Source organism: Epargyreus clarus, unplaced genomic scaffold (assembly GCF_041222505.1).
Source record: "Epargyreus clarus isolate Ecla_fem2 unplaced genomic scaffold, WU_Ecla_fem_2.2 ptg000027l, whole genome shotgun sequence".
NCBI lineage: Eukaryota > Metazoa > Arthropoda > Insecta > Lepidoptera > Hesperiidae > Epargyreus > Epargyreus clarus.
The window spans coordinates 9400837-9427775 of NW_027332234.1; the positions used below are offsets into that span (position 1 = coordinate 9400837).

Here is a 26939-nt window from a genome sequence, read left to right on the forward strand (position 1 = left end):
TATAGTTACCACGCTAATGTTCATAATTCCTGCATATGACCCTGCTCTCATTAAGGGCCGTGTTGCTTTTAAGTTATATGTTTGAGTTATCCAAACTTTGGGGTTCAAGTCGCAAGTAATTATCGCCCCGTGTGTACCTCGTGCATTCACTTGTACAGTTGCAAACTTATGTATCTTACTTAAGAGTAAAAGCACCTAATTTGTAAGTACAAAGTTTCTATCTAATAGTGTTGTTCGTTTTATGTAGAGGAGCCAATTTTGAGAAGCGTTTACTAAACTTAAGGTATTTATTATGCTTCCTTTTCGGTTCGAGACTACAAAAAAATAGAGTAGAATAGGCTTATACGTAGGTACTTCGAAGTCCAAAAAGATATTTTTAAATAAATACTTAAATACTGTTCATAGAGCTGAAAAAAGTATAGCGCTAGTACCTCCTAAGTTGAACCACAAAGGGGTCTTCACCAACCACCTTCAAAGTTGTTTTTATACAACATAATTACATAACATTCTTGTAAATAAAAATGTTTCCTAAAAATGTTCTATAATTTAAATAATTATAAATTTCTCAGATTAACACTACAATATAGAATTATTTTCTTATTTCAGTTACAATTGGCGTAAATAAAAATCAATTTCAGTAAGTAGAACAAGGAAGGATAGTTTAAACTAGACAAATTTCAACTTGCGCCGTTTAAACTTTGATTGAAAACCAAAGCTCTCAGCTCTTTTAAGTTTCTTGTACGGAAACTTGCATTTAGCCAGCGAGCTTATTAACTTTAAATTATTTAAATTGACTCCATGATACTTTAACGTGCCTCACGATCGCCTGGCATCAGAACCTTGACTTACTCCGATTGATTCTAGCAATGGTAATGTTAATTGGCTCAAATTACTGGGCGTAGTTGATTTAAACAATCGCTTTGATTTACATAATACTAACCGATCAAAAAATTAGACGACAATTATTTTTAATCCTATTGTTTTTTATGTATTAATAACACGGCTGGGTAGGAGTATAGGAAACAAAATTGTCAGGAGCTTTTTCAGTAACGGCTTACCAAATAAAATTAGAGTCATCATTGAAATGTCCAAACTTTCGACCAAGACTACGATCGAAATAGTATCGTTGATCGAAGGTCCAAACTTACACCGTTACAAAATGGAAATGTCCTACAATGGCTAACTAGTCATTTTCCGTCTTGTAATTAGGTAATGCACTAGTACAAAAATATTGTCTGAACGTTGGAGTTGCCGTTGGGGCGCATTTCCTGTCGCGCCTGTTTACGGTACATGCGTATCCCACCCGTACGCTTGCCTCTTGTATCGTATACATAGACACACGCATATGGTTCGCGATGGGACTAGCGAAATAATTAATATACGCGGTGCGTAAACATGCACGAAATGAAAAGCGCTGTTAAAATAAATTGTGCCTGTATTAAAAGTAATAAAAAATAAAAAAGTAATAAAAATTAAAAGTATTTAAAAAATATGAAGTCCTTATAGTATTAAGGGACTTGTATCGTACTACCTTTATAAGCCTATGTGTTGACGTAGCCATTAATATTAATATTAGTAGGTATTATGCATTTACATAAGGCTCGACTAAATCATTATCCGATCCTCTTGTGTGGATAAGGTGCTCTTAGATGACGCAATATATTACACGTGGGATGAATATTTTATGCGGAATTGTCTACCATACCATATTCTTTCAATCAACAGTTCCTATACATAGGCTCATAGGCTTCCCAAGATCGTTGAGCTTAAAACTAATCTTAATCTGTAGGAATACTCCGTAATATAATAATACGATTCTATACCTAATAAAATTAAACGAGATTCGCATAAACTGCTTCGTTACGAGTAATTCTGCGTTTGATTTTTTTTCTTATTAAAATCTATTGAATAAAACAGTATTCTCATACATTTTCAGTGTTAAATCACAAAATGCAATTACCTTCATAAATTAATATTTTCTCTTTATTTTATAACACATGATTATCCTTTTTGTTCAATCTTTTTTACATTTTACAAATACAGAAGAATATTTTACATTTTTTAAATATATGTTTTGACAAGAATCGAACTCGATATTGTACATGTTAAATCGGTGCGAACTGTTTGTTACGTTGGTTTATATTGGCTTGTTTACGCAAACCAGAATGAGTCAGTACCCTGTCAAATGCAAATGGACCAATTTAGGTGTTTAGCAATCCTCTGTTTATAGTTTACAGTACGAAACAAATCAGAATGCTATTCTAACCCAAACGAAACTTCTTACGCCTACATAACTATACAAAGAAAAGAAATTATGTATGGAATTTAAAATTAATGATGAAAGTTAATAAAACATTCTAAGCTCAATTTCTTATATGGCATACGAAATCATAAAACATTTTTTTATTTTTTAAGGTTTGAACCATAACACACACAAGCAAACAAAAACGAAACAAAATATAGCTTTTTTAGACGTAACTTTCGTACAAAATTAATCAGTTGGGTTTTTAACCCGAAAAAGTGTTCCAATACTGCATAGAGATGAAGAAAACTATGAACCATTTTTTAATCTTCGATTTTACAGTCTAGGCTGCTATTTTACGAATTGCGCATAAAAATATCTCATAAATATTTAAACTAGCCACTACATCTTACATTGAATATTTCGCTTATAACCTTCATAGTCTTCTATATGAATTTTTCATGTTTTAATATCATAAATCCATTACAAATATTCTTACTTTATTTTAGATAAATTTACAAGTACAAAAATAAACTACTCGAAGCATATTAGCGCACTCGTTAGAATAATCTAAAATATTTTTAAATAAATTAGATTCAAGTATTTTGAGCCTAACAACAGCACGTATTTGTAATGTGGTAAACTTGGATAATACAATAATGGTTCCCTGTTTTATGTTTTCGATCTTTAAAAAGTGTTAAAATAAGTATCGTGTGGTGGAGTAGGTATACTTACCTAACCGACCATATTTTTTTTTTCGAGGGGGAAACCATCAAAAGGTACCCGGTGCCGTGGGACCACACATACCGCCGTCTTTCCCGGGGTCGCTAGCCGAGCGGGTCGAGCTCCCACTCTTGCCGCCCGCAACCCCGGAAGCCCCTTTTAGTCGCCTCTTACGACAGGCAGGGGATACCGTAGCCCTATTCTGGTCCCGGAACTACAGGGACTAGTTAGTAGACCTAGTAGTCAACTGCCATACGCCATACCTTTTACTAGAATGAAGCAGTTCTTACATTTCGGTGTGTTATGGGTGGATCTCAGGAATGGCAACGCATCTATAGTACCTATGTTTCAGATGTAAGATGTTTTATATAGAGATGGATACAGATGGCCACGGGCGGCAGTGATCACTTACCGCCAGCCCGTTTGCTCCTTTAATCTCATAAAACAAAAATCTGTATGACGCAAAAGACTGGTTCTTGTATGCCGTTGCTCGAACGTGCCGTTTTGAGCGTTGTCGAAAAACATTATAACAAAATATTGTAGGAATTCCTTACAATTCAAAACAACAAATTTTCCTCTTAGCGTTCATCGTGCGTAACCATGAACACCTTATATATTTTTATCTTGTAAATAATTAACGGTAAAGTTATATTAGTATAATTGGTTTTCAAAATGCCAACAATTTGTTATTAAAAAGTCCCTCTTATCGTTTTCAAGTAAAGAAAAACTGATATGAACACAGTAAATTTTAACCAAATATATTTTCTGGGCAGTCTTTCTTTATCCGGTTCCCCAATATCTTAATGTATGGACGGCGCGGCTTAGAGCAACGTCCGATATCGGAATGGTTTATGGGCAACGTCGCATACGTGCCGGGATGGGTTCTACACTAGAAATCTATATTTGTGAAGAAGAAACATAAGAAACTTCGTATCCGTGTTAGTTTGAGTTTTTTCGAAATTGTCTTTATAAAGTTTAATGATACGAGTATGTTGTAACGTTAAATGTTTAATGTACACGCTCATTAAACTTATATTATTAGGTGTATAAATTTTATTAATGTTGAAGAGCTGATATACGAACTATCAACGTTAACCTTATCTCGTCGTTAAGACGGTTTGTTAAATCATCGATTTTTTTAATACTGGTAAGGGATATCAGGTGCGTACGTGCGAAATATGAAATAAATACTGGCTAATAATAAAACAAATGGTCACACGAAATTCAAAGAACATCTTAATTAATCATAATTATTGCGGTTTCAATTGTATTTTCGAGTGAATTAAAATCCCGCATCATGCTTTACTACCTATTGGATTCACAAAACATTAAAAATATTTTTTCTTATAAGTAAGTTACATTTTATTTCGTCTAAAATCATCCAAAAAAGAACGGGATTCTCTAACGGATACCGACGTAGCGTAGGGCTTCCCGTATAATATCTAATTCTCTCAGTCAGGGGCTGTATGTCGGAAGGTATGATTTTCCGTAAGAAAGCATTCGATCAGCGTTGTCACGGAAGCCTTTTATGACATGATGAATTTTGTGAGATTATGTCGTCGGGACGCCGCGCGTCAGCAAGGCGCGTTATCACAGGGCAGCACTTGGCGCGCGGGGGCGGGCGCGCTGGCCGACTGGCTCCCGACCGACGTCAGTTCCGAGCCGAGCGACGCACTGATCGACCGCCTCGCGTTGCTCGCGACTCCTTTACGCGAACTTACCCTTGCATGTGCGCCATCTGACTTCTCCTACCGCGCGCATCCTAACCCTGCGCTCGATAACGACTCGTCTGCGAGTAAATTTTTGGCCCTTCGTATAAAAAGTTTATCGACCCTACCGCTGCCGCCATAACAACCCTTATTCTCTTCATTCAGCCGGTCGCTCCCTCTAATTATTGACTCCCCTAAAGTTTGAAAAAAATTGGAGTCTCGATCGTGCAGTTTTATTGCTTTAATATTTTTATTACCGCTCTTAAATTTCAAGTTAATTACAAGTTTGAAGTTACTCCTATCTCGTGCAATTAATACTTCTTTTGCGATCAACGTTTCCTTTGAAAACTTGAAACTGAAGATCCTGTAACTTTGACCATAAGAAACAATTAATTTTTGTATCGATCCATGCGCCGGAAAACTCGCAGATCTGTCGCGGACGTAAACCCAAGTTGGTAAACGCTTTACGTCACCGTTATCTGTATTTAGGTCAATTAAGAGGCGGTGAACCATGACACTGCGTTGACATTGGCGCCTAGTTACCCCAGTGCGAGTGGTGAATGTGAACCGGTGTTTGGAACTACGAGCGTGGTGGTCGCGGTGTGCATGGTCGCGTGAGGTGCACACCCGCAGCGGATGTGCACGCCGCTGCCGCCCTGGTGGTTCGTGGCGGCTGGAATGCAAGCTGCTCTTGACCTAGCTAGGTAAACAACATGTACAACTTATTATGTCATCGATCACACATCAACAAACTGTAGATTCCTTACTTATAAGACAAATAACTAAACAAGTGATACATCGCTAAGAACTTTATGCATGCAGGAACTTCATTTGTAAACCTATTGAGAGGATTTAAATAGTCTAGTGTTGATAACTTCCTTATACGCTTGCAACAACATCGCAAGTATCGCATATCTGTCAACGATGTAATCGAAATATAGACGTTTGATATTCGTTTCATAATTGATAAAGAAATAAGCGATGGTAACGTCAGTGGTATCTAAGGCCATTGCCCCAAATATATACCAACTCCTTGATACCGATACGATACATGTGCCCTTTACAGTCCCGACGTTTGACAGCTCAGATAAAATACATTATAATAAAGTATACATGCAATCTAGATCCTAGATTAATATTATAATTTTATACCTAATCTGCAATAGAACGAGAATAAAAAAGTATTTTCCCATCGATATGGTGTGACTCCGGTTCTTCTATAGCAAATATTTTCCTTAAGAACAAAAATAAATAAATCGTAACAGATTGTTAACACTAGGCAATCGGAGATTACAAAGCTTCCACTAACACAAGATTTCGATCCCATGTATTGCGTTTAACCCTCTTCCTTTTGCCCGAAATAGTTTGCGAGAATAGTAAAATAGGTTTCTAAAAAAATATAGGAAAGATAACTTTATTAAATTATACTTCAGGATTATACCTAATGCCTTTAAAAACTAAAATAAGTGTTTTTACGATATTACATAACACATTGTGTAATATTGCTTATTTCTTAACAATGCTTCATAATATATTTACAATCGCATTAATGCTTTACGAATATTTGTTTAAGTCCATTAGCAAAACACGTTTATCACTCTATTAATGGTTGACGTCATTTAATAGCAATGACTAATTCTTTGTAGCGCATGTTTAGTTTTATTAGATTTTAGTTCCTTCTTCTCTTGCAAGAATCTTAAATATTTACGAGTGTATTTTTATGTTCAAGATTGTATATCGAATTTGCATTTAACCTTTCAAGAGATACACTATTGAGTTCTTCGTACATCGCATAATTATTCTTCAGTTTAGATTCTAATCTGGATGCTAAAAGAATTGTGTTACTTTAATTAATATTTTATATCGTTATGTGTGAAATATTAGGACTAGAAACAATCAATAAGTCCACATCGTAAACATTATTATGTCAGACACTACTGCAAAAGGTCGAGAACAGAATTTCCGATCAAGCATACATTTAAATAATTCAGATTTCTGTATGTAAGGTATTTATTTTTGTAAGCGAAAGAATCTTATTGATCCATATATTTGTCTGTGACATTTGGAATCATCAATGATCCCCAAATTTTAATAGCAAGGAAGAATTGGGTTGCTACCTGTGTTAAATCGCCTCTGTTATATTGATTGTTCTACTAAACTATTCAATTGGATGCCCACATTACATTCTATCATCACGTCACTAGCCACATAAAAATGACGGATCGACATTAGGCAATCTTCATTTGAGTATTGAACGTATAGATTTGAGTGCGCACTGCGAAAAACCTTCACTATTTCCATTTCTATTTGTCATAGTCAAGAGATCTTCAAGACTACAAAAACATTGCAGGTTGACAATGTATTGGCAATGCCTCTAATATTGTAAATATCCAAGGTGAACAAACCACTCACCACGACACAGTAATCCTTGTAAGTGGTCGCGAGTGCGAAGCGTTTCATTAATTTATTTAATTAAGTTATTAGGTACATAGTAGGCTAGGCATGTAACCAATACACAATTACAAAGTACGTCGTTTGATGCGAGCAAACTGCGATCGGTCACATCTATTAATTTATTTTATAGATGTAATGTAATTGACATTTATAGTGCGTATTCTGTTGACATAATTAATAAATTATTTGCAAGTGGAAATTTACTACGTTTATGAATTATGACGTTAGATATTCGTCAGATTTATGGTTTAGCAATACCCAATCACGGATTTATTGATAATGGTTTATGTTTATTAATGTTTATGTTAATAGTGTGAACTTATACGTAAATACATAAACGGTGTCACGTCAGTAACGATTAGTTAAATTAGTTTAATGGGTCAACGCAAGGTTAGTCTAGAAAATGTCAAATGCAATTAAAAAAAACTTGAACGTAACAAAAAAATTACAAGTAGGTATATCGCCTTATCGTTTGGCTACGATCTTGTTTTACAGCAGGGTGCTTTTACCAAGACTTCAATGGCGAGGTACTTTGTCTGATTCATTTGTTCACGTACAAAAAATGTAGAATGAATTTTGTTCCGAGATATCTCTGAAGCTTCGCGACACCAGCCTCTTAAAAGACGCAAGAGTACCTAAAAGCGGGGGACGGATTAGCGTTTCGTTTGATGTGGCAAATGCCCGCATGAAACGACCATTAGATGTCAGTATTTCCTGTACTATTTTTATCTTTTTCATATAGAAAAGTTTATTATAAGGTTGAAATAGCAAACGAACATAGTCCGCCTGATGGTATGTGGCCAACGTCGCTCATGGACGTACCAACGATGTAGAACATTAAGTGTATCTGAAGGCAGTGCCACGTCGGACCACTAAGATGGTCCATCATATGTATAAGTCACAAACTGTATTGGACAGTTCATAGTACCTGAATATTTTTGATATAATTTTAAATCAGCTCATGGTAACTTAAATAGCCGGTTTTAACAACACGTCATTGCCATCAAATTAAACTCGCGTCAGTTTACGACCTAATATTTAGTTTCTAGTGTGTGAACAGCTAAATGTTTTGAGTATAGCGTTTATGTCGTCTAGACGCATTCAATGTTACACGTGTGCGCAATCAGTGGAGTCTTTGTTCTTAAATATCATATGTCATGTATGTGCTAAATGGATTTTTGTAATTCCAAGAGCTCATCCCACGCATGTCGTACGGAATGGCGTTTTGAGCTTAAATCTAAAGAGAAAACTATATTTAATACAGTTTGACACTAATTAAAGTCGTGGCAACTAAAGTAGTGTAGAGTCTTTTAAAATTTGGACAAATCCAATAATTCATTATAGGTTATAGTCATTGAAGGTGGTAGACCCATTTGTGACCCGACTCCAGTGACTACCACACCTACATATTTCTGTTAAAAGTGGTAGCTGTGTTGTGTCCAGTACAAGTAAGTACATGGGGATATCCAACTTAAATGTCTGATGGACCTTAGGTGGAACCACAAACTCATCTGGGGTCGGTAACAGGCGTCAGATCTACATTAAAAAATAGAAGTAGGATTAAATTGATTTCCAATAATTTGTTACTTACAATTTAAAGAAAATACAAAGCGTGAGTGACTCCTTGTTGTAGGAAATTTAGTTCCTAAACTCGCTTTAATATATTCAACGTTAATGTTCGGAAGCAATACTTATTTAATACGTTATGTAACATTAGATAACAGTACCACTATTGCACTAATACGAAAGGAATCCTACGTGCCTTAAGTCGAACAAAAGCAATTGACCTCGAGTTATGAACAAAATGAAATTCCTTTGATCCGACGGAAAGATAAAATAACACTGCAATTAAAGTATACTTCCATATGTGTAGCTATAAAGCGGACTCGAAGTTTTCCCTTTATAACGGATAATAACGCTATGAGCGATATCGGAAGTTTTACTGCGTTGCTCTAAAAGTAGCATAACTTATGTTTGAGAACGATATTTTGCATAAAATGTTATATTTATACGGGGAACATGAAAAAATATGAAAAACGCTACGTATTATTAGGTAAGAATACGCAACGCAGGGATGTCCCATGTAGATTTCTATCTGTAATAAATTAATGTTAAATAAGATAAAAGCTAACATGACAGATAACATGTGGAAATAACCATGGAGAGGTGGATAAGACGTGTAAGATGTGGAATTAGCTTCCTCCTGAGGTATTCCCGGAGCGCTATGACATGGGGCTCTTCAAAAAAGGTGCAAAAAGAGTTCTCATACAAATCCGGCGATGCATTGGCCTGCCAGCCTAATCGTTAGGTTAAACAATAAAAAAATAAAAAAAAATGAAACCCGATACGTTAAGATACATTCGACAACTATCCTTACAGACTAGCGCCCGCTAACATAAATCGTAAATCCTAACCAATAGACCGAAATTTGTCAATATTGGATGGATAGGTTGTTTATTAATTAAAGGAGGTAGTATTATTAACGTTTACTACACCTGTCAGACCTTAGTAGAAACGCGAGCAATGTTAGTATCAGTAAGTAAACGCTGAATTCCATGGTCTGAAAATTATAGCTTTAAATTTTATGACGTACTTTTCAGAATAGCCAAGGTATATACATACTCATCATGTTTGCAGTCAAGTTACGGAGAATTGACCAACTCTCGATAAAACAAAATTACGGATGCACACTTTGTATAAACCCAGTATCAAAAATACTATTGGTGACGTATACTGCGTACGTGCTGTTACCAATGTATTCGACGCAATATCGACATATTTCTTTAGTAGTATGAATTACATATAATTTTAATTTGCATTTCTATTTACAATCAAAACATTCCAATAATTTATACAAAGAACAGAGTCGTATAAGAACGAATACGTACGCAGTTTTTCCATACAATCACTTACAAACTTAACACCGTCTTGATAAAAATCGTTTAAAGTAAAGTCTAGTCAAAGATTGTAAGTTTCCAACATTGATCGTTGACGAAACGTTTCAGATTTTCGAAATATATTTAACTGTGTGATATTTTATAAAGCACGGCTTGTATATAAACGCCAGCTTGCGCAGCTGCATCAACGCTATAATTTTTGAGTAAAGCTGCGAACAGACGTAGACGAATGGAGGGACGGATCTAGACCGTTCCGCTAAAAACTGGCTATTTGCGAAAGCTTAATCCGTTCCGTTTTTCCACCCGTCTCAGTTACATCAAAAAGTAATTTACGGATTTTACAACACTAGTATATGTATGTTCGTTACCGTCAAAAATAGATTTTCCTATTAGTTCACTTTGAAACTCCCTTTGGAAATCGTTTTCCTCATTTCTTTTGTGATCCCGATTGCGAACCGTGACCTAGTTTTTTCTGATTCGTTTTATTAGAATTCCTTTAGTTTCTTATCTTGACATTGTTATGCATTTATCGTAGCGAAACGCATTTGAAACGATTTGCATTTAATTTACCTGACGTGATTTATGCTCAGGAAAATAGAAAAGTTTTCCTCAAATCTACACCTTTAACAGTTATTGATTCTCTAGCCACAATTTCTATAAACCTCTCACGCCCCATTCGTAAGCCGTTTACGCGAAATTCTCTAAAAATATTCTATCGGCTATACATAAAATCATAACAGCCGTTTTGCGCGCTGAATACTAATCTCCGTATAGTTTTACTACTTTAACCCGATCACCGATCGGCCGCTCCGCAGCTGTCGTATTAAAAAGGGGCCTAATGAACTTGGACTAGAGATGTGCCAAGTCAAGTCAAATCGAGTCAGTACTCGAGTACAAATAAGTGATACTCGAATACCAGTGATACTCGAATACTGACGGTACTCGTACACTGACCCCAGTCTTCAGTACCTTATATAGGCAAACGAGTGAATGCAGCAGGAATTGTGCAAGTAACACTTCCTTAATTATGTTTAGTGAGTGCCCCTTTTATTTTTGCTCTTCCGTGCTATTGGACTGTGTTATTAAGTACTCGGCTACTTCATGCTTACTCGAATACATTTTGAATACCTGAACTCTAGTACTGATTCGATTCTTTTTTATATGAGTACTAAAGTACGCGAATACCAAAAATGGCCGACTCGGCACATCATTAGCTTGGACCACTCGGATACTAGCTGGTAGCCGTGTAATGTTTACAGGGCGTTTATATTCAACGTGGCGTACCACCCGCGTCGTTCGCCGCTCACGATCGCAATAATCTTACCTAAAACGTCGGTGGCGGTCATGTTATGAATTTTATGCGCGATCGGGAGTAGTTTCGTTGACAGTTTTTAAGGCAACGTCGTTTATCTGTTCAAATTAATAATATTGAAGGGCCGGGTCTGTCTAAATAACTAGAACGTTCCATTTTCAAACCTATAGATTTAAAATGCTCAATAGATGAAAGTTAAGAACGGGCTCTTTTTTTAGGAGGTTGATTGAAATAACGAAACAATTTTAATGGCATTATTACATTATAATAAACTTCACGAATATGGCAGAAACTGTTTAGGATTCTTTGTAAATTCCGAAAAATCGTGCGAGAGTGACTGGGATCGTAGCGGAAAAGCTTACCTCAAACATTATAGCGGTTATATGAAGTTGATGACTTTTAAAAGGGAGCGTTAATCTACATAACAAAAATATCCAGTCGTGGGCGAGTATGGTGGGTCGTTACACTAATCTTCCTGTTTGTTACTATAAATATGTTCTTGGGAAATGAAGTTTTTGGCCCAAAATAATATCAACAACCTCGTTACAGTCTACGAAATCATTGCAGTAAATAATTTGCCTATAGAAAGTTTAATTAAAAGCCATGTCCCGAAACAAAACACTAAATAAATAACATAGTTTCCAGAATCTGTTTAACTTCAGAACAATTTCGTTGTATGTTTTATACATGATACCGCAAATTCTGGCTAACAGTTGTAGCTCCAGCTTATTTCCCGGAAGAGTTTTCTACAATGACAATCCATCCCGATTCCCGTCGGGGTTGCCTTGCGGCGACCGGCTCGCAAATGTAACGAAGATATGCCACTTTCTCAACACAAGTGCCCCTTTGGAAGACAACGCTTCAAAATTTCAAATGTTATTACTTTACATTATTACTTCACGCTTCTTGTTTTATCTAAAAAGTACAGTGTCGCGTACTGTTGACCAAACAAAAGAAAAATTATAAATAAAGATTATGCTCAACCTACCTAATTGTCGTTTCAATAAATATTTTGTAGTTCAAAGTACAACTTTACATTGTTACTTCTAGCTTATTCTAGAAATCCTAAAAGATCGTCGCTATTAATCAAAAACAAGTTTGAGTACTACCAAACTTTCAGAGGCAAATTCGATGCTTTAGTAGCTCAGTATACACCTTTACATTATTATCTCTAGCTATTCCTTACATCTAGAAAAAAAGTTATATTCCACCGAATTTTCATTCCAAGAAATAACATTTTTTCTTCCTCAGAATAGATTTAGCCTTTCCTAACTCGTGCGGCGTACATCAGTATTGTTTCACTAACAAGTTCGTGTTATGTGAAAGGGTATTTCGTATTTTACAAAGTAGCGGGGGCTTATCGATTCTTTATTGTATAATTCAACGTTGTAAGTAGAGGGTAACACGCAACCGTCGTACCGAACCTACGGCTTGCGGTTGATCTCTGACCGAGCCACACGTTGCAGTTTTACCCAATTTTACGCGGATGTGGAATTAATGTGTTTAGTTTACGAGTGAAATAGACAGCTAGGTTACTTTTACAATTTCAGTTCTAGTTGTTAGTTGATGATTGAATTTTTATTCTAGGTATTATTTGGAACTATTGTTTATTACAAAAGTGAAAAGTATGTACACATATACTTAAATTACTTTATTGAAATATAAAATTACTTTGTGACGATTATGATATTATTGGAGACATTTTTCGACGTAGGTAATTAAAATTACATTTAGCCCGAAATATAGATACTATCATCATCAACCTTTTGTTGTCACATCGCTCAACACAGGGCTCAAAATGGAATTAAATAGTCCACCACGTAGACATGGCCGAAGCTATTTACGAAAACCAATTTCAATCATAATGAATCTGTCAATGTAGAAAGAACTTCTAAGGACCGTTTTACGGTTCTATTAGGAGTGCCAGTAAAGGACCGACGTCCGCTCGTGCCCGATTCCTGGAACCGGCAACATTTTATCTCTTGGAGTTCAGTGTACCGACACGGGCATAAACATGTGTGGCAAGTGTCAAAGGACCACTTAGCTCGCCGCCTCTATCTGAATATCTTAGGTTGGACACTTAACCACATTGGATAAGATATATTCAGCACTAGATTAACATTGGACATTTGTATTTTTTATAATTCATTAAAATCTCCGCCTTTCCAATTTCTTCCTCATTTATTTAATGTATCACCGCTAACATAAATTTATGGTACAGAAGGGCGTTTGCCCTTAAGTTTTTAATACCTGATAAATCTCTACCAGTGACTGTAGTAAAATTCTAAAGTGGATGTGTTCTGGTTTGTAAAGCGGGGACATATATAAGACGTTCCAGTTTAGTCTTCAGACGCAGCTACGAGCCAATGATCGACGACTCGGTAGTTCAAATAGTTTGATGCATCAATTACATGGAATAGTCTCTATTTATTATTTTGGCCAATAACATCAAAATCAAATAAATATAACTTCAAATAGTAATAACTAGTAATAACTTCAAAAAAAAAATCAAAAGGACGTCTTTCCTGTCCGGTGTTCCGTACTTATTTTGCATAAAAAAAACGCCAGATCTGTTTCTATGAAAGTGTCTGGATGAAAACTTATTTGTCCACATTAATGTTATAATACCACTTTACGCACCTGCCATGTTGCTCGGAACCAGCTTCAGAAGATAACATACAATTTAACGCCATTAAGAGCGTAAAAATCCATCTCGTAAAGTATAGTAATATGGATCCCATTTGCTTTGACGCTCCACGGAACCTTGGAAGCATTTTTTATTTGATCAATGTGCCCAACGGCTCGGAAGTGGTCCCGCCCAATTACTTTTGCCTCGATACTTGGAAAGAAAAGAGAGTCGTCATAATATGTAGGTAATGTCAGTGATAGTAGCCAATTTACTTTACGGTTTGGATTCGAATCCAAAGTATGTTCAAGAACTTTTGAGTAAGAAGCCATACTCAGATTATTTACTAACACTTCCTCTTTTAAAGATAGAGGAAAATATTATAATTTATTCGCAAGGCTGAATGAAGGTTGAAGTCTATTTTACACTACGCCTTCACGTTTTTATTCTCTTAAGAAGATCCGCAAGGAGTCGAACAAGATGATCACGAACAAATTCCGACTATTTCATGAAATACATATAGATTTAAAGGAATAAATAAACTTCAACATCAAATTGATAACTTCATGCCGGACAGTGCCGATCCAATTTTACAATATCAGGATAAGATCAAGTACGTCTATGACCTATTTACGTCTTAGATGGAAATGTCCACGTCCGAACCCTGACACCTCGTGGCCCCCTCCCCCACACCCCACCTCCCAGAATGATGTTCGAAAGAAGCGAAGGCTTCCGAACCTTACAATCTTAGGTCATTAGTTGAGTTAATGTTCTTTTTCGTAAAATGTATATGAATAAAAGCTGCTTTAGCTCTCCTTAATGTTCTGACTGTGCAGGTGGATTTAAAAACAAAGTAGTAATTTGAACATGTTTAATTTTATCCGATAAATGGAAAATGGACAAATAAAAATTGACCCCTTAAATTTAGACACAAATTTCCGTTAAATCTGCATGGTCATGCATACTCCAGTTGTAGGAAGATACCCGTTCCCAACAATGGTCATAAATGATTACAGCCATTACAGAAGTCTGATAATATGATGTTACCTAGTGGAAACATTTCATTTTACAGCCAAAACTCGGCAGACGGGTGCTTCGGCACTACAATTTCGACTAACATCGCGTCTCAAGTGCCATTATTAAATCTCAACATTAAACAGGAACAAAAGCAGCGGTAGGATGAGATGCGCCGAAAACTGTGCATTCAATGTAATGATATAATTAGTTCTCATATATTTTCAAAAATGTATAATAATGTATATACATTTAAGACCCACTTCTAAATTTTTTTGATCTAAAAATTATACATTTATTTCAGCTTTAATAGATTTTTTTATTAGGAAGTCGTATATTCGTATTACTTATGTAGGTATTCCTGACTTTATGTTGTACGATACCAAAACATAAAAACTAAAGTAGTTTTGTACCTATTTACTAAGTCTTACTCTCCGACTTTTACAGGAACTTTTATGGAAGGTCTGTTAATGGTAAATCGTATATTCTTAAATTAATAATTAATAATAAAACCACATATAAATTAAAAAAGTAAATGGCCATAAATCATGTTTTACGTATTTTGGCGACACATATTTTCAAATCCATGTTTATTATATACTTTCACAAATTTTCAATTTGTAATGTAATTTGTATGTACGATCAAAATACTAATAAAAGTAGTTAGTTGCTAAACTTAGTGTTAGACACCACACAAGTAGGTTAAGTACGTAATGGATTAATGTCAAGAAATGCGGTCAATATTAATAGTTCAATCGAGTCTTTATTTATTAGGCACTTGTGTGTAATTGCTGTAAGTACTCGGAACTCGGACATGTAACAGGTAAATAATATATCGTGCGTCATTGTTGACTGAGTTATGTATTTTTATATTGAAATCAGCTGAGTATTGTGTGTATTTTTACCAGACTGCACCGGGATGCTAATGTTTTGAAATGTATGTATGTATTAGAAATTAGAACACGAATGTAACTATTTTGATACAAAATACCTACACTGACGCTTCCAAAAAGCGTTCAAATAGCTTTTTTTTTTAATAAAAATGCTTAAAAATCATTACCTAAAAAAGGAAATACAAGTATCTACTAGAATAATAAAATATATTAACATAGAATTCACACTGTTTCTAGATGCGTTGCTATTCCTGAAGATTGACATGATTGACTCATAAGTTAGTCGGCAGGCATCCACAACCTCCCACCGAAAGACTTCACGTTAAAAGGTGCGGCCGTGGTACTTCCCCAGTTTAAGTATAATGGTCATAATACCTTTCAAATACATAGAACTGATAGCTAAAGTACCTACTTGATATTACTTAGATTTGAAGCGATTTGTTACCGATTATATAGTACGTGTATGTATTGGTGTGTCAATGTGATTGTGTGTGTATGATTTTGCAATTAAAAATATTGTTAATAAAGTTAAACTGGTTATTCAAGTAAAGTTAGCTCTTTAAATACTTTAATATTGTAATAATATCCATAGTAGATACATACGAATACTAGATTATTATAGATGGACGTCGCCCGACCAGTTACTAAATGACAGGTACTGGTAGATTTATACTGTTCTTTATTTCTAAGATAATTATAATCAGTATTTTTTTTTCATAGATACTACGGAAATATTCTATTTTTGGCATGTTTTTTGTGCTATTTTTTGTACATTTTTCAGTTCAATAAATTATGTTGCCAATATTAATGGCATAGGAAGTTTGAAGTTAAGGTTGAAGTTAAAGTTGTTTGAAGTATGATCTTATAATACAGTTTCGAACTACAACTTACTGACCAGCCCCTCAGAGTGATGTAACAAGTATAAGGCCTTAGCAAGGTTTAACGAATGTTATCTAATGATAACAATCGGGGCTACTCAACGTGCCCTTGAAACCACGGAAACGCTCAGGAAATTTCTTCTACCAATCAACTGGCCAAGGACGGAACTAGGTATTGCATAAACAGGTTGTATCGTTTGTATTACGATACAAAAATGCAACTCAAATTCCATTTTTTTATGTATTTGAGGTAGAAAACGAGTAGGTATGTAATCCACCCGATGATAAGTGGAAAGTGCCCACGGACGTAAACCCCAAATAGAATTTAACTCGCAACTGTGGTTGAGCATATATGAGTCCTGCCTCGTGTAATTGTCTTTGTCTTGCCATTCCCTGCAAGCCGAACACAACAACCTATTCGTTTCAAAGCTGAAATAGATGTTGAGGCGGTGACACCTTAAATCATATTTATATGCGACAATAAGCTAATCATAATTCCCTAATTAGTTCAAAAATAAGAAATTTATAACCGTAATCTGATAACAAAATGACTCCGATTTAACATTATTTCTTATACTTACTTAATATTCATCAGTAAATCTGAAAGGTTCGCCCAACATTTTTCATGCAAACGCATTAATAATATACTCTGTATTCAAATTAACAACAATAGCAGTAAACGCGAACGGAGCATAAACTGAAAATGTATCAAAAATGTATAATTTTATCGTGCAGATCCACGCAAGCATTACAAAACCACTTAAACATACACTTTGAAAATGAGTAGGTACAATGAAAAGTGAATTAGTATGTTAAAAAGCCAGTAATAAAGTGTTATAATGTAACCTAAGTCTTCTCGTGAAAATTGTAAAATGTATAGTCCGCGTAAAACTGCTAGTCCGCTCTGAATTTAGAAATGTATCGTGTCGCTATAGGAAATTGTATGACTACACCTGCTCGCAACAACTTCAGAGCGGAATAGCAGTTTGGCGCGGACTATACTATAGCTTAAGGAGTAAAATTGTGAAAGAAACCCGTTGTTAATGTGGTGATAATGACTATTATGTGATAACAATATTTAAAGCACAGACGTGTTTCAAGCTAGGTATGAGTAGATGAATATGTTACTAAAATAGAAAAACTACCTCATATAAAACTATTTACGTTTCTTTTAAGTATTAGTGACGAAATAAGGAAACTGCTAGCATTTTGCCATCTTGTAAATAACAACTAATAAATTTACCACACCCGGATAGAACGCAAGCGTTCTTAACCAGTAGTGCTATTCTGTGAAATGCGAACACGAATCGGAATCTCGTACATTACAATGTTAAGGCATTGTCCTGGTTTGAAAAACTAAGGGATATGGGCAGTGGACTAGGTAAAGGGGTCCCTTTCGCCTTCTGTTTTACTTTAAAATATTCTGACTATTGTTAGTCAAGTGCAAAAATATATCAAATGTTACCTAATATCATCCATAAGTTATGGGTAATATGTCTAATGTTGATACGACATTATCCCATTGAAATGTTTAAATATCACTATATGAAAGTAGTGAACTAATATTTGCGGAAACTATTAATTACGTAATTGCAAATATTTTATCCATTCGTAAGTGTTTCTGGGAAATGTGAGGGTTTAAAAGTGAAAGAGTTAAGAGATTGTGTAACTTATAAATGGGGAACAGGTAAAACTTTATATTTATAAAGATTGGAAGCCTTTTTCTTCATTACTCGTGGCTCGTAGGGCAGTACGTTTAAGAGGACGGGCGGCTAATTCTAACAAGTATGTAAACGTTTAATATTATTGATAAATAATCACCGTGTTGAAACTTTCGATTCAATCGATTATCTATATTTTTGGAACCTTAGTGTAAATCGATATTCTTATCGATAATTTCATCAACTCACAACCCTAGTGTCTTTACCCTTATAAAACATCCACATGCTTGGTACTTGCCACAAAATCCAAGCCGAATGTTCGTAGAACATTCGACTTGATTTGTTTGCAACAATTTGGTACACAAACCAAGTCAAACACTCTATCCACACCTTTAAATTTGTGACGGTTTATTGTGGTTTGGCAAGCGCGTAGATTCAGCATTATAATTCTAATACTATTCCTTAATCTGATCGCCTTTATAGTAATGTATTGAACGGCCATTTCAACTAGGCTACCTAGTAAATCTTGAAGTTTTAACGGTTCTACTTTATTCGTTCCAGTATTTTAAAAACTTAGTGCACTATTTACTCTGATTTATAATGATCACTTCCAAAGTGTTTTAGTGTGTTTCCATTTTAACTTCCGCTATATTGCTGCAAAACTAAAGGAAGGAAAATTTCAAATTGTAATTATGTTACGGTTTTAAGTTCAATCAAAATATTATGAGATAGACCAGTCATCAAATTCCCGCGAATTTATGCAAACTATTATTATTTGCGTTAAAGCCTTCCGCAAAGTAACGTCTTTTTATACTAAACGATTAGATGACTTTTTGTTATACAATACGTGTTGTATTAATTAAAAACCTGTTTCTATACTGTTATGGTTATTTATTTTAGATTAAAGTATTTTGAGTGTTTCAAGTGTGTAATGATTTTGGTAATATGCGATATACAGACAGTGTTAGTGTGAGTTTTTACGTTTTTACAAAAATGTCTGTTTTTATATTTGTATACGTATTAGCCATACATTTCCAATCAGTTCTGATACAGTCCGCTGGGGGCGCTGATTGGAAATGTATGGGTAAATACGTAAACAAATACAAAAACTTATTTTTTTAAAAACGTATAAACAGGTGACAACGTAAAATAAGGGTACAGGTCAAGAAACGTTTGAAATTGTACGATGTGAAATGTAATTTGCTAAAGTCTCTAAATACCGGTAAAACACGCTGTGGAACGGATGGGGTTGCGATAAAACAAGATTTATTCACTGGACGCGAAGTTTAAGGCTATTTCGACTATTGCATGTAAGCTTGCTAAAATATGATTGTACGTTATATAATGTTTGTCGTAATAAGTTATTATACCGAAACTAGTTAGATTTTATAAACAACTAATGACATTATAAAAACTTAATAAAGTACGTTATAAAGTAATAACTTTATGTTACAGCTGACTGTTATTATCAGATAAGGTTTTTAATAATTATCGTGTCGTAGTTTAAAGTAAATAAAGCACATATTATACATTACTAATAAATAAAGCCTGGTTTTATACTGCTTATAATAAATAATAATAAACATTTATTTCAGACAATATAAACAAAGATACAAAAGTATAATTGAATACAGAGGTCCATATCATATATACCTTACAGACTAACATACATATTAATATATACTTATAACTAAATCACGTATTTGCGGCGACGTGAAACGCGGGTCTGGTGACTGCCGGGGGTCCTCTCCGTCCACGGAATTTCCGGAACACAACTCCCTGCGGCCACAGTTCCTCCTTCAGGAACGTCGACAATTGCTCGGTTGGGACGCGTACAACAAATGAACTAAAGTTCACTGCGTTACGCGCCTCCAACTTCTCGACCACCAGTCGGGTATTGGTGTTGATCGCCAAATACTCCACTACATCAGACGGCTTCGTGTTGTAGTGAAGCCGCGAGACATACACGAGCGTTACGGGAACAGCAGGACGCAATACATGATCCGCTCCTGTCGGTGCTGTGCCACATTGGTTACGACAAGGAGGCTTTTTCCTCTTCCGCTCGACTTTAATAAAGCCGTCCTTGTCTGTCACATGGTTGGACACCGCACTGCGAGGGGGTTCGATGCGGGATTTCCCGCTTTCCCTCTCTGGCCTCGTTGTCTTCCGCTTCCCGGGTAGCTGGCGGGAGGCAGCTGCAGCGTAGCCACGTTGAGGCGTGGACATGACGACGCACGGCGACACCTCGGCGGGGGGAGGTGCGGGGCGGGTGACGCACGTGTCACCACATGCGGGCGCAGCGGTCGGGGTCGTGTCAAGTTTCGCAGACTCGAAACTTGCTGACGAGGTGTTACATGCCCCACGACGCGTGTTGATGTTAGTAACCTCTGGCGACCTACTTACTGCCACAGTATTACGTAATGTAGCAATTTCAGTCCGTAGGTCGCTGATGGTGTCTTGCGAGGCTTCTAGCTTCAACACTACTTCCGCCAGGCTTGTCTTCAGTGTTGTGATGTCCTTCAACAGCCTGGTTACATCCACATGGTCGAACGTGACGGGCGGCAGCTTGTGTATGTTCTTCGCCACAAAAGCTGGCAGGTCATCAGGATCAGTCACCTTTAGGAGATTGATTATGTCCTGAAGTCCTTTCTCTCCCTTTTCGTCCTTCCTGCGGGAAGGCATCCGGTCGCTCATCCCGAGCGACTCAAACAGGAGGATCTTGGCACCGCCGATCTCCTCGCGTGTAAAGTTGGTCTTACAGATCTGGATGATGCTGACTTCATCCATGGTGTCGATGGCGTGTTGTATAAACGCCAACACCTCATTGGCTATGAGTTGTTCAGATCTCATAGCCATTTTCCGTGCAGCGGCGATCGCCGCGCAAATCGCGAATACAAAATAAGTATATTGCTTAGCACATGTTCGTTTTTGTAGGTACACGTTGCCTTATTAGCTTGTTCGTAGTAAAATTTATAACATGCCAAGTCCTTACAAGGGCATTTATAACGTTGTACTTACAATGAAACTCATAGGTACGTCCTTAGTGTTGAGTTACGAAAAAAAACTTATTAAAAGATAAAATCTTGCAACATAGGCCGGTGGCATTCATAGAGGTTATGGGAAGTCCCAACTAAACGGCCGAGCATCGTTTAACTACAGAATTCGTAAGGTTGGTAGGCGGTAGTTCGTTAGACGCTTCCGCGTTCGTCAGCCCAACGAGTAGGGTTGTCAGCTATTAAAGTACACTCCAAATAAATAGAGATACGAAAAATGTCGAGGATGAATGGAAATTTTATATCAACTATATTTTTTCACTTTCATCTTAAGACACTTTATTCTCTACAATAATAGTATTATGTGCTTTGATAAGGTGTTAAAATATTATATAAAAAATAATCCATTCATAAGAAGAATCAGTTTCCGTATTCTTTTCAAATATGAAGTATCCTTTTACTACTCCATTAGCTTACCGCAATGTGCTACCGCCCCTCAGGAGATAAGTTGGAACGCCTCGGATAAAAACATCGGATATAAGCCTTACCACGCCTGTGAAACCAGAAACGCAGCAGGACTCTGCTCTGTTTGTATTGGCGATGGTGCCACTGGATGCGAACCACAGAGCGTTCTATCATCTTCTAGTTACCCCCTATAGTTTATAGACCCCTGTTATATATTATAGTAAAGCTGGCAACCCTGCCAGTAAGGCACACGCCGACAAGGTCGTGCGAACCTCTTTGTCTTTATTTCGAAGTCGTTACACTTAAAAAAACTCACCGGTTATTCACATGTTCGCGCAACATCAATCTTATAATCAAAGCCGCCTACCATATCATTGTATTGACGTGTATTTATGGTGTGCTTAGATTGAAGTAGTATGGCTTTGTTGTTTATTTATTGTAAAAAATTTATAAGGTATGATTTAACTGCGGAAGAATCACCGCCCGACTTAATTGTCGTGCGTTGGTTGTCGCTGTTGTTCTAATTTAATGTGTAGTGGGGTAACAGACTTAGGTATTTCATTTGCCTGAGACAATTAAGTATAAATGTATTTTTAGACTCTGACCTTATTAAGAGTTATTATCATGTTCGTGAGCTCCATAGGCTGCCTTAACACAACATATATAGACATGAAAGTTCATTCTTACGTCTTTTAAGTTTATCTCATAAAAGATTAAAAAAAATACAAATATCCAAAAATATTACAAATTGTATGCAAAAAGGAATGGGAAGAATTTCCTCAACCGCCACGTGCACATATAATAGTATTTACAGGTTTTCCCATTCTACTTAAACTTGACTGAAACTCGGAAAAGTAGGTTACGTACGTCAATAGTCCGACATCTAAGTTGTGTTAAATGAAAATAGTTGGATCGCAGGAATCGTCGAAACCTGCACTCGACACGTGCTTCAAACTTTGAACCTCAACTACAAATATAAGTAGGTATCTACAACATATAGGGATGGCGATCTGAGATCGATTAATCGAAGAATCGATCTTTTAGACGAAAACATCGATTATTTGAATCGATTTCCGGCAATGGATCGATTCGTAGAAAATCGAAAGTCGATCTTTTTGAACTTGATTGACTTTATCAAATGTGTTATAGACATTTTTTTGCTAACGGACTTATTTCAGTGCTTGTTTGGTCCTGATGACATTTTTTTTGACACTTTTTCGCCTTTTTACCCCCAAAAGATCGAAGATCGATTTTTGGAGAATCGATTCTTCGAGCCTTGACTAATTTTGTGATTCGATTTATCGCACTTCGATGCGAATCGATTCAAGAATCGATATTGTGTGGAAAGAATCGCCATCCCTAACAACATATAGAAGTCGGGTCTCGGTCATAATGTAAATAGAATATTGTATATTGATATTCATTTCCTCTTCATCGGAGGAATTATTGAAACTCGCCGTCAATACGATTAATAACTGAATATGAATAATGCAATTCAATACGTCATAATTGTAGGTTGGCTTTACATTCATAGATAATGCAATATAATAAATAGAGTTAAACGCATCGTAAAATAATGCTTTAAAAGTTATTTGCACCTGACGTTCGTTTTAATTCTCTCTATTCATTTTTTTCGGACTATGTGGTAATGAATATTATGGTAATACCTACTCAAAACAGTGTATAATGTACCTTTAACGTATTTTCGAGCATATTTGAGCGTATATTTCAGCGGTCCTACAAAAAGTCAGTAAACCTATTGTATGTACGCCACTTACCTTCTGGTAAGTGGCGTACATACAATAGGTTTCTCATGGCAAATGTTCTCATTTGCCATGTTTATGTCATGAGTTATAATATAAATGGACGTAAAGCACGCTATAATGATTGCACGTTTATACACGTGGCAATAAATTAACTGCATTTTGCTTATTACTGGTTCTTGTAAAGGATATTGGAAGTGCTAGTATGGTTCGAACGGCGGTTCCACCGTTACATGTATTTTTGAGGACTAAGTTGGAACGCCTCAGAGAAGTATGTCTCTTACCATGACCTTACATGGGAGACAACCATCTTAAACTTCAGGAGTGGCAACGTATCTCTGATTGAATTCGGATAGAACCCTTGCTCTTTACAGCGTGGCTTATAATGATGTCCTTGGGCGACGCTAATTAATCACCACCAATGGTTTTCTTCTTCAGTTTGTAAGTAAAAAGGCCTTGTTTCAGATTTAAACATTCGCTAAATTTTCTATTATAATAAGCGGACTGTAGTGGAATCAAAGTTTTAACAAAAAAGTCCCCTAATTAACGGCGCAGTGGACGTTAAAGAAAAACAGAAAAACCCACGTAAACAAAGCGTTATCGGATACCGCGAAAAAAATCTTTAGTACTAAACAACGGTTATTCACTGTGATTTCCTTCATTAATGGCATCGTCATTTATTATTCTTCCGTAAAATAGAAGTCTTTTTTGCAGTCGCATTTACAGCATCAACGTTCCAGCTTTGAAAGTAATATTTAGAAAAGCTTCGCTATTCCACAGACAATGGATGGGGACCATTATCACGCAGTTAGCATCATGCTCTCTGTTGCGATTCTGTTTGCTGCGTTTAATCTCGGCTTTTCAAAAATTATATTTATTGTCATCTATACACATTTTGTTTGTAGGATTGTACAATTATTATTGTTGATTGTAGAACTAAGAATACGAAAGATAAATACAAAAATTGTATACTTAAGGTATAATGCTTGGGCACCGTTTTGAATTTACAATACATATGTAAGTACTTTAGCACTTAAGTACTATAATTATGGTTACGTATTTTTTATTGTTATTATTTTAGGATTTCCTTTAATTCAAATAACCCAGTATGAGAGCCAGTTGGAAATATATCTCTCGATTAAAAAATACATGGAAAAGAAATTAATTAAATTCATTTGCAATTGTACTTACTTAATAAAGGAGTTGTTTATGAAAGGTTTTATAAGGACTTGCAGAAACATTAACTGGCGGGTTTATTGTTTTTAATGTGTATCCTTTTAAAAATTCGATGAACTGACCATTGGTAAATGACCTTTCTTTAAATTAAGTTACAAACAAGCATGTCGTTCACCTCTTGGTCATAGCCCCCCATTGAACCCTGTATTCATCCACAAATATAATTAAAATCCTACTAGAGTTCGACAACTAATGCGTTGCTTCCCCTGAGTAGAAAGTTAGAAATGTGTCGTATAAGTATTTTAAGGACGGTTACCACACCCTCTGCAGCGGTTGCTTATTTATTTATTTATTTATGCACACAGATAACTAATACAAAAGACTTATAAATAACATTTTATGCAAAGGTACTGCTTATTCCTAATGAAATTTCTTCCAGCAGACCTGTGAAAGGAAAAGGGCTAACAAATGGTGGATACGCGTGCACGAGACAGGATAAAGATATATTATTTATAATTTATTGTTAATAAGGAGAAATAATTTTAGCGGTAGTGTCAACGGAATCGCTACTAGTTTATTCTACCACCTTAACATTACTTTTACTTAGCTTAAACATAACGTAAACCTCAGCACATCGCGTTCTTCACTCATCCCGTCTTAGCCATTCGCTGTAATCGATTCAGTCGTAATGTAGGTACTCGAGACGAGTTTACGATTAAGTCACTCAACATGTTTATCTGACGGAAGTAGCAGACTATTACATACAAACTACATTATTATTAATGCCATTAGCCGATCGTAACATAACACTAGCTCGTATCTTTTTATGTGAAGAAGCAGCAATCGACAAATCGTTTGAAGTCGTTACTTCTTAACTTCACTTCATGGCACAAATTCTAGTCTAATAACATCGGATAATTTACATCGTGTATGTAATCAATTGAACCCAATCAATGCATGTAATCAATGGCAAAACAGTCACGATACAGGTCTAACTCACGAGAGTTCCACGTTCGATCTTCATCAAGGTTTGAAGGATATTTAAATGATAGATTTGGATTTCTACCGTAGATCTACTTTTTACTACTTGCCATTAGTCTGCTCTTCTTATGTATACTTTTTGTGAGTCCACAACACAAAAATCATATTGTAGAGGCCTATGTGTATAAAACGCAACAAAGTTTCATTGAAGTCAATAACAAAGTCGTTACTACTTCTTTCATAGCTTACACAGCTCTACCACCTTTAGTCGTATGTCAGACTATATCAGTATAATTCTTTCAGAAGTATTTAAATCTAATTTGTATATAATTTGAGTGCGGTGTTTTAGTCGGTAATCCACCATAACGGTAGTAGGTTAGCTGTGCGCTCCGGCCCCCCTCGAGCGTTGAACTGCCGGTTATATTTAACTGCGACAACACGTGTGTCAGAACACAACACACAGCTGGGGAGCTCTAGCTCACGGACTGTTTAAAATCAGAAAATATACAATATGGTTTAAAAAAACGGCATGATATTGACGTCGATGTATATAAAATGTGTACAATTTTATTTTAAGTGCTTTACTTATGTCTTCACTGAAATGTCAAAATCTGCGAAATAGTAAGACTATAGTCACAGTATAAGAACCTATATATTTGTACTGTGCTGTAGTAGTTGTTATGGACAAGTACGTTGTTAAAATCTTGTCTTGTTTTAGTATTGTACATGACACGCCAACAAAAAAAACGTAGTGCCGACAAAGTTCAAGTACTTTGTAAAATACAACGTAAGGTTTTACGACTTAATTTGCTAAGTCATAACTTGCATTGACTTTTTCTATTTTACGCTACTTTGAAGTAAAAAATAGGCTGAATATTTTTAACCGACTTCAAAAAGGAGGTGGTTATCAAATCGGCCGGTATCTTTTTTCTATGTATGTACACAAATTACTCCGCCGTTAGTGGACCGATTTTAATAATTCTTATCGCTCATATTAGACACGCTGTTTACATCGTTATCCAACGAAATATATTGAGCGCCGACTTCAGAAATATGTACTAAACCAACATTTATTTCAATTGTTTTTTACTTTGTAGTGACATAGAAGTCGGTTGTATTTTTTTGTTAAAATTTTTTTTGCTAATAAAATCT

General features: G+C 35.8%; 1 protein-coding gene across 7 annotated transcripts in view; it reads left to right on the forward strand.

Annotated features, from left to right (window-relative positions):
* gus (splA/ryanodine receptor domain and SOCS box containing gustavus) overlaps nt 1-26939 on the forward strand; it is a 105990-nt gene that overhangs the window by 14246 nt on the left and 64805 nt on the right. The window contains exons 1-2 of one of the 7 annotated variants that reach the window (XM_073088448.1): nt 4608-4760; nt 5164-5378. The exons of 2 other annotated variants lie outside the window; for them this stretch is intronic. In XM_073088448.1, the coding sequence (XP_072944549.1) occupies nt 5311-5378 (68 nt within the window). In that variant the 5' untranslated portion in view covers nt 4608-4760; nt 5164-5310. Of the gene's footprint in view, nt 1-606; nt 638-4607; nt 5379-26939 lie in introns of those variants that run through there. 4 more of the 7 variants (XM_073088449.1, XM_073088450.1, XM_073088454.1 and 1 more) reach the window with 4 other exon arrangements.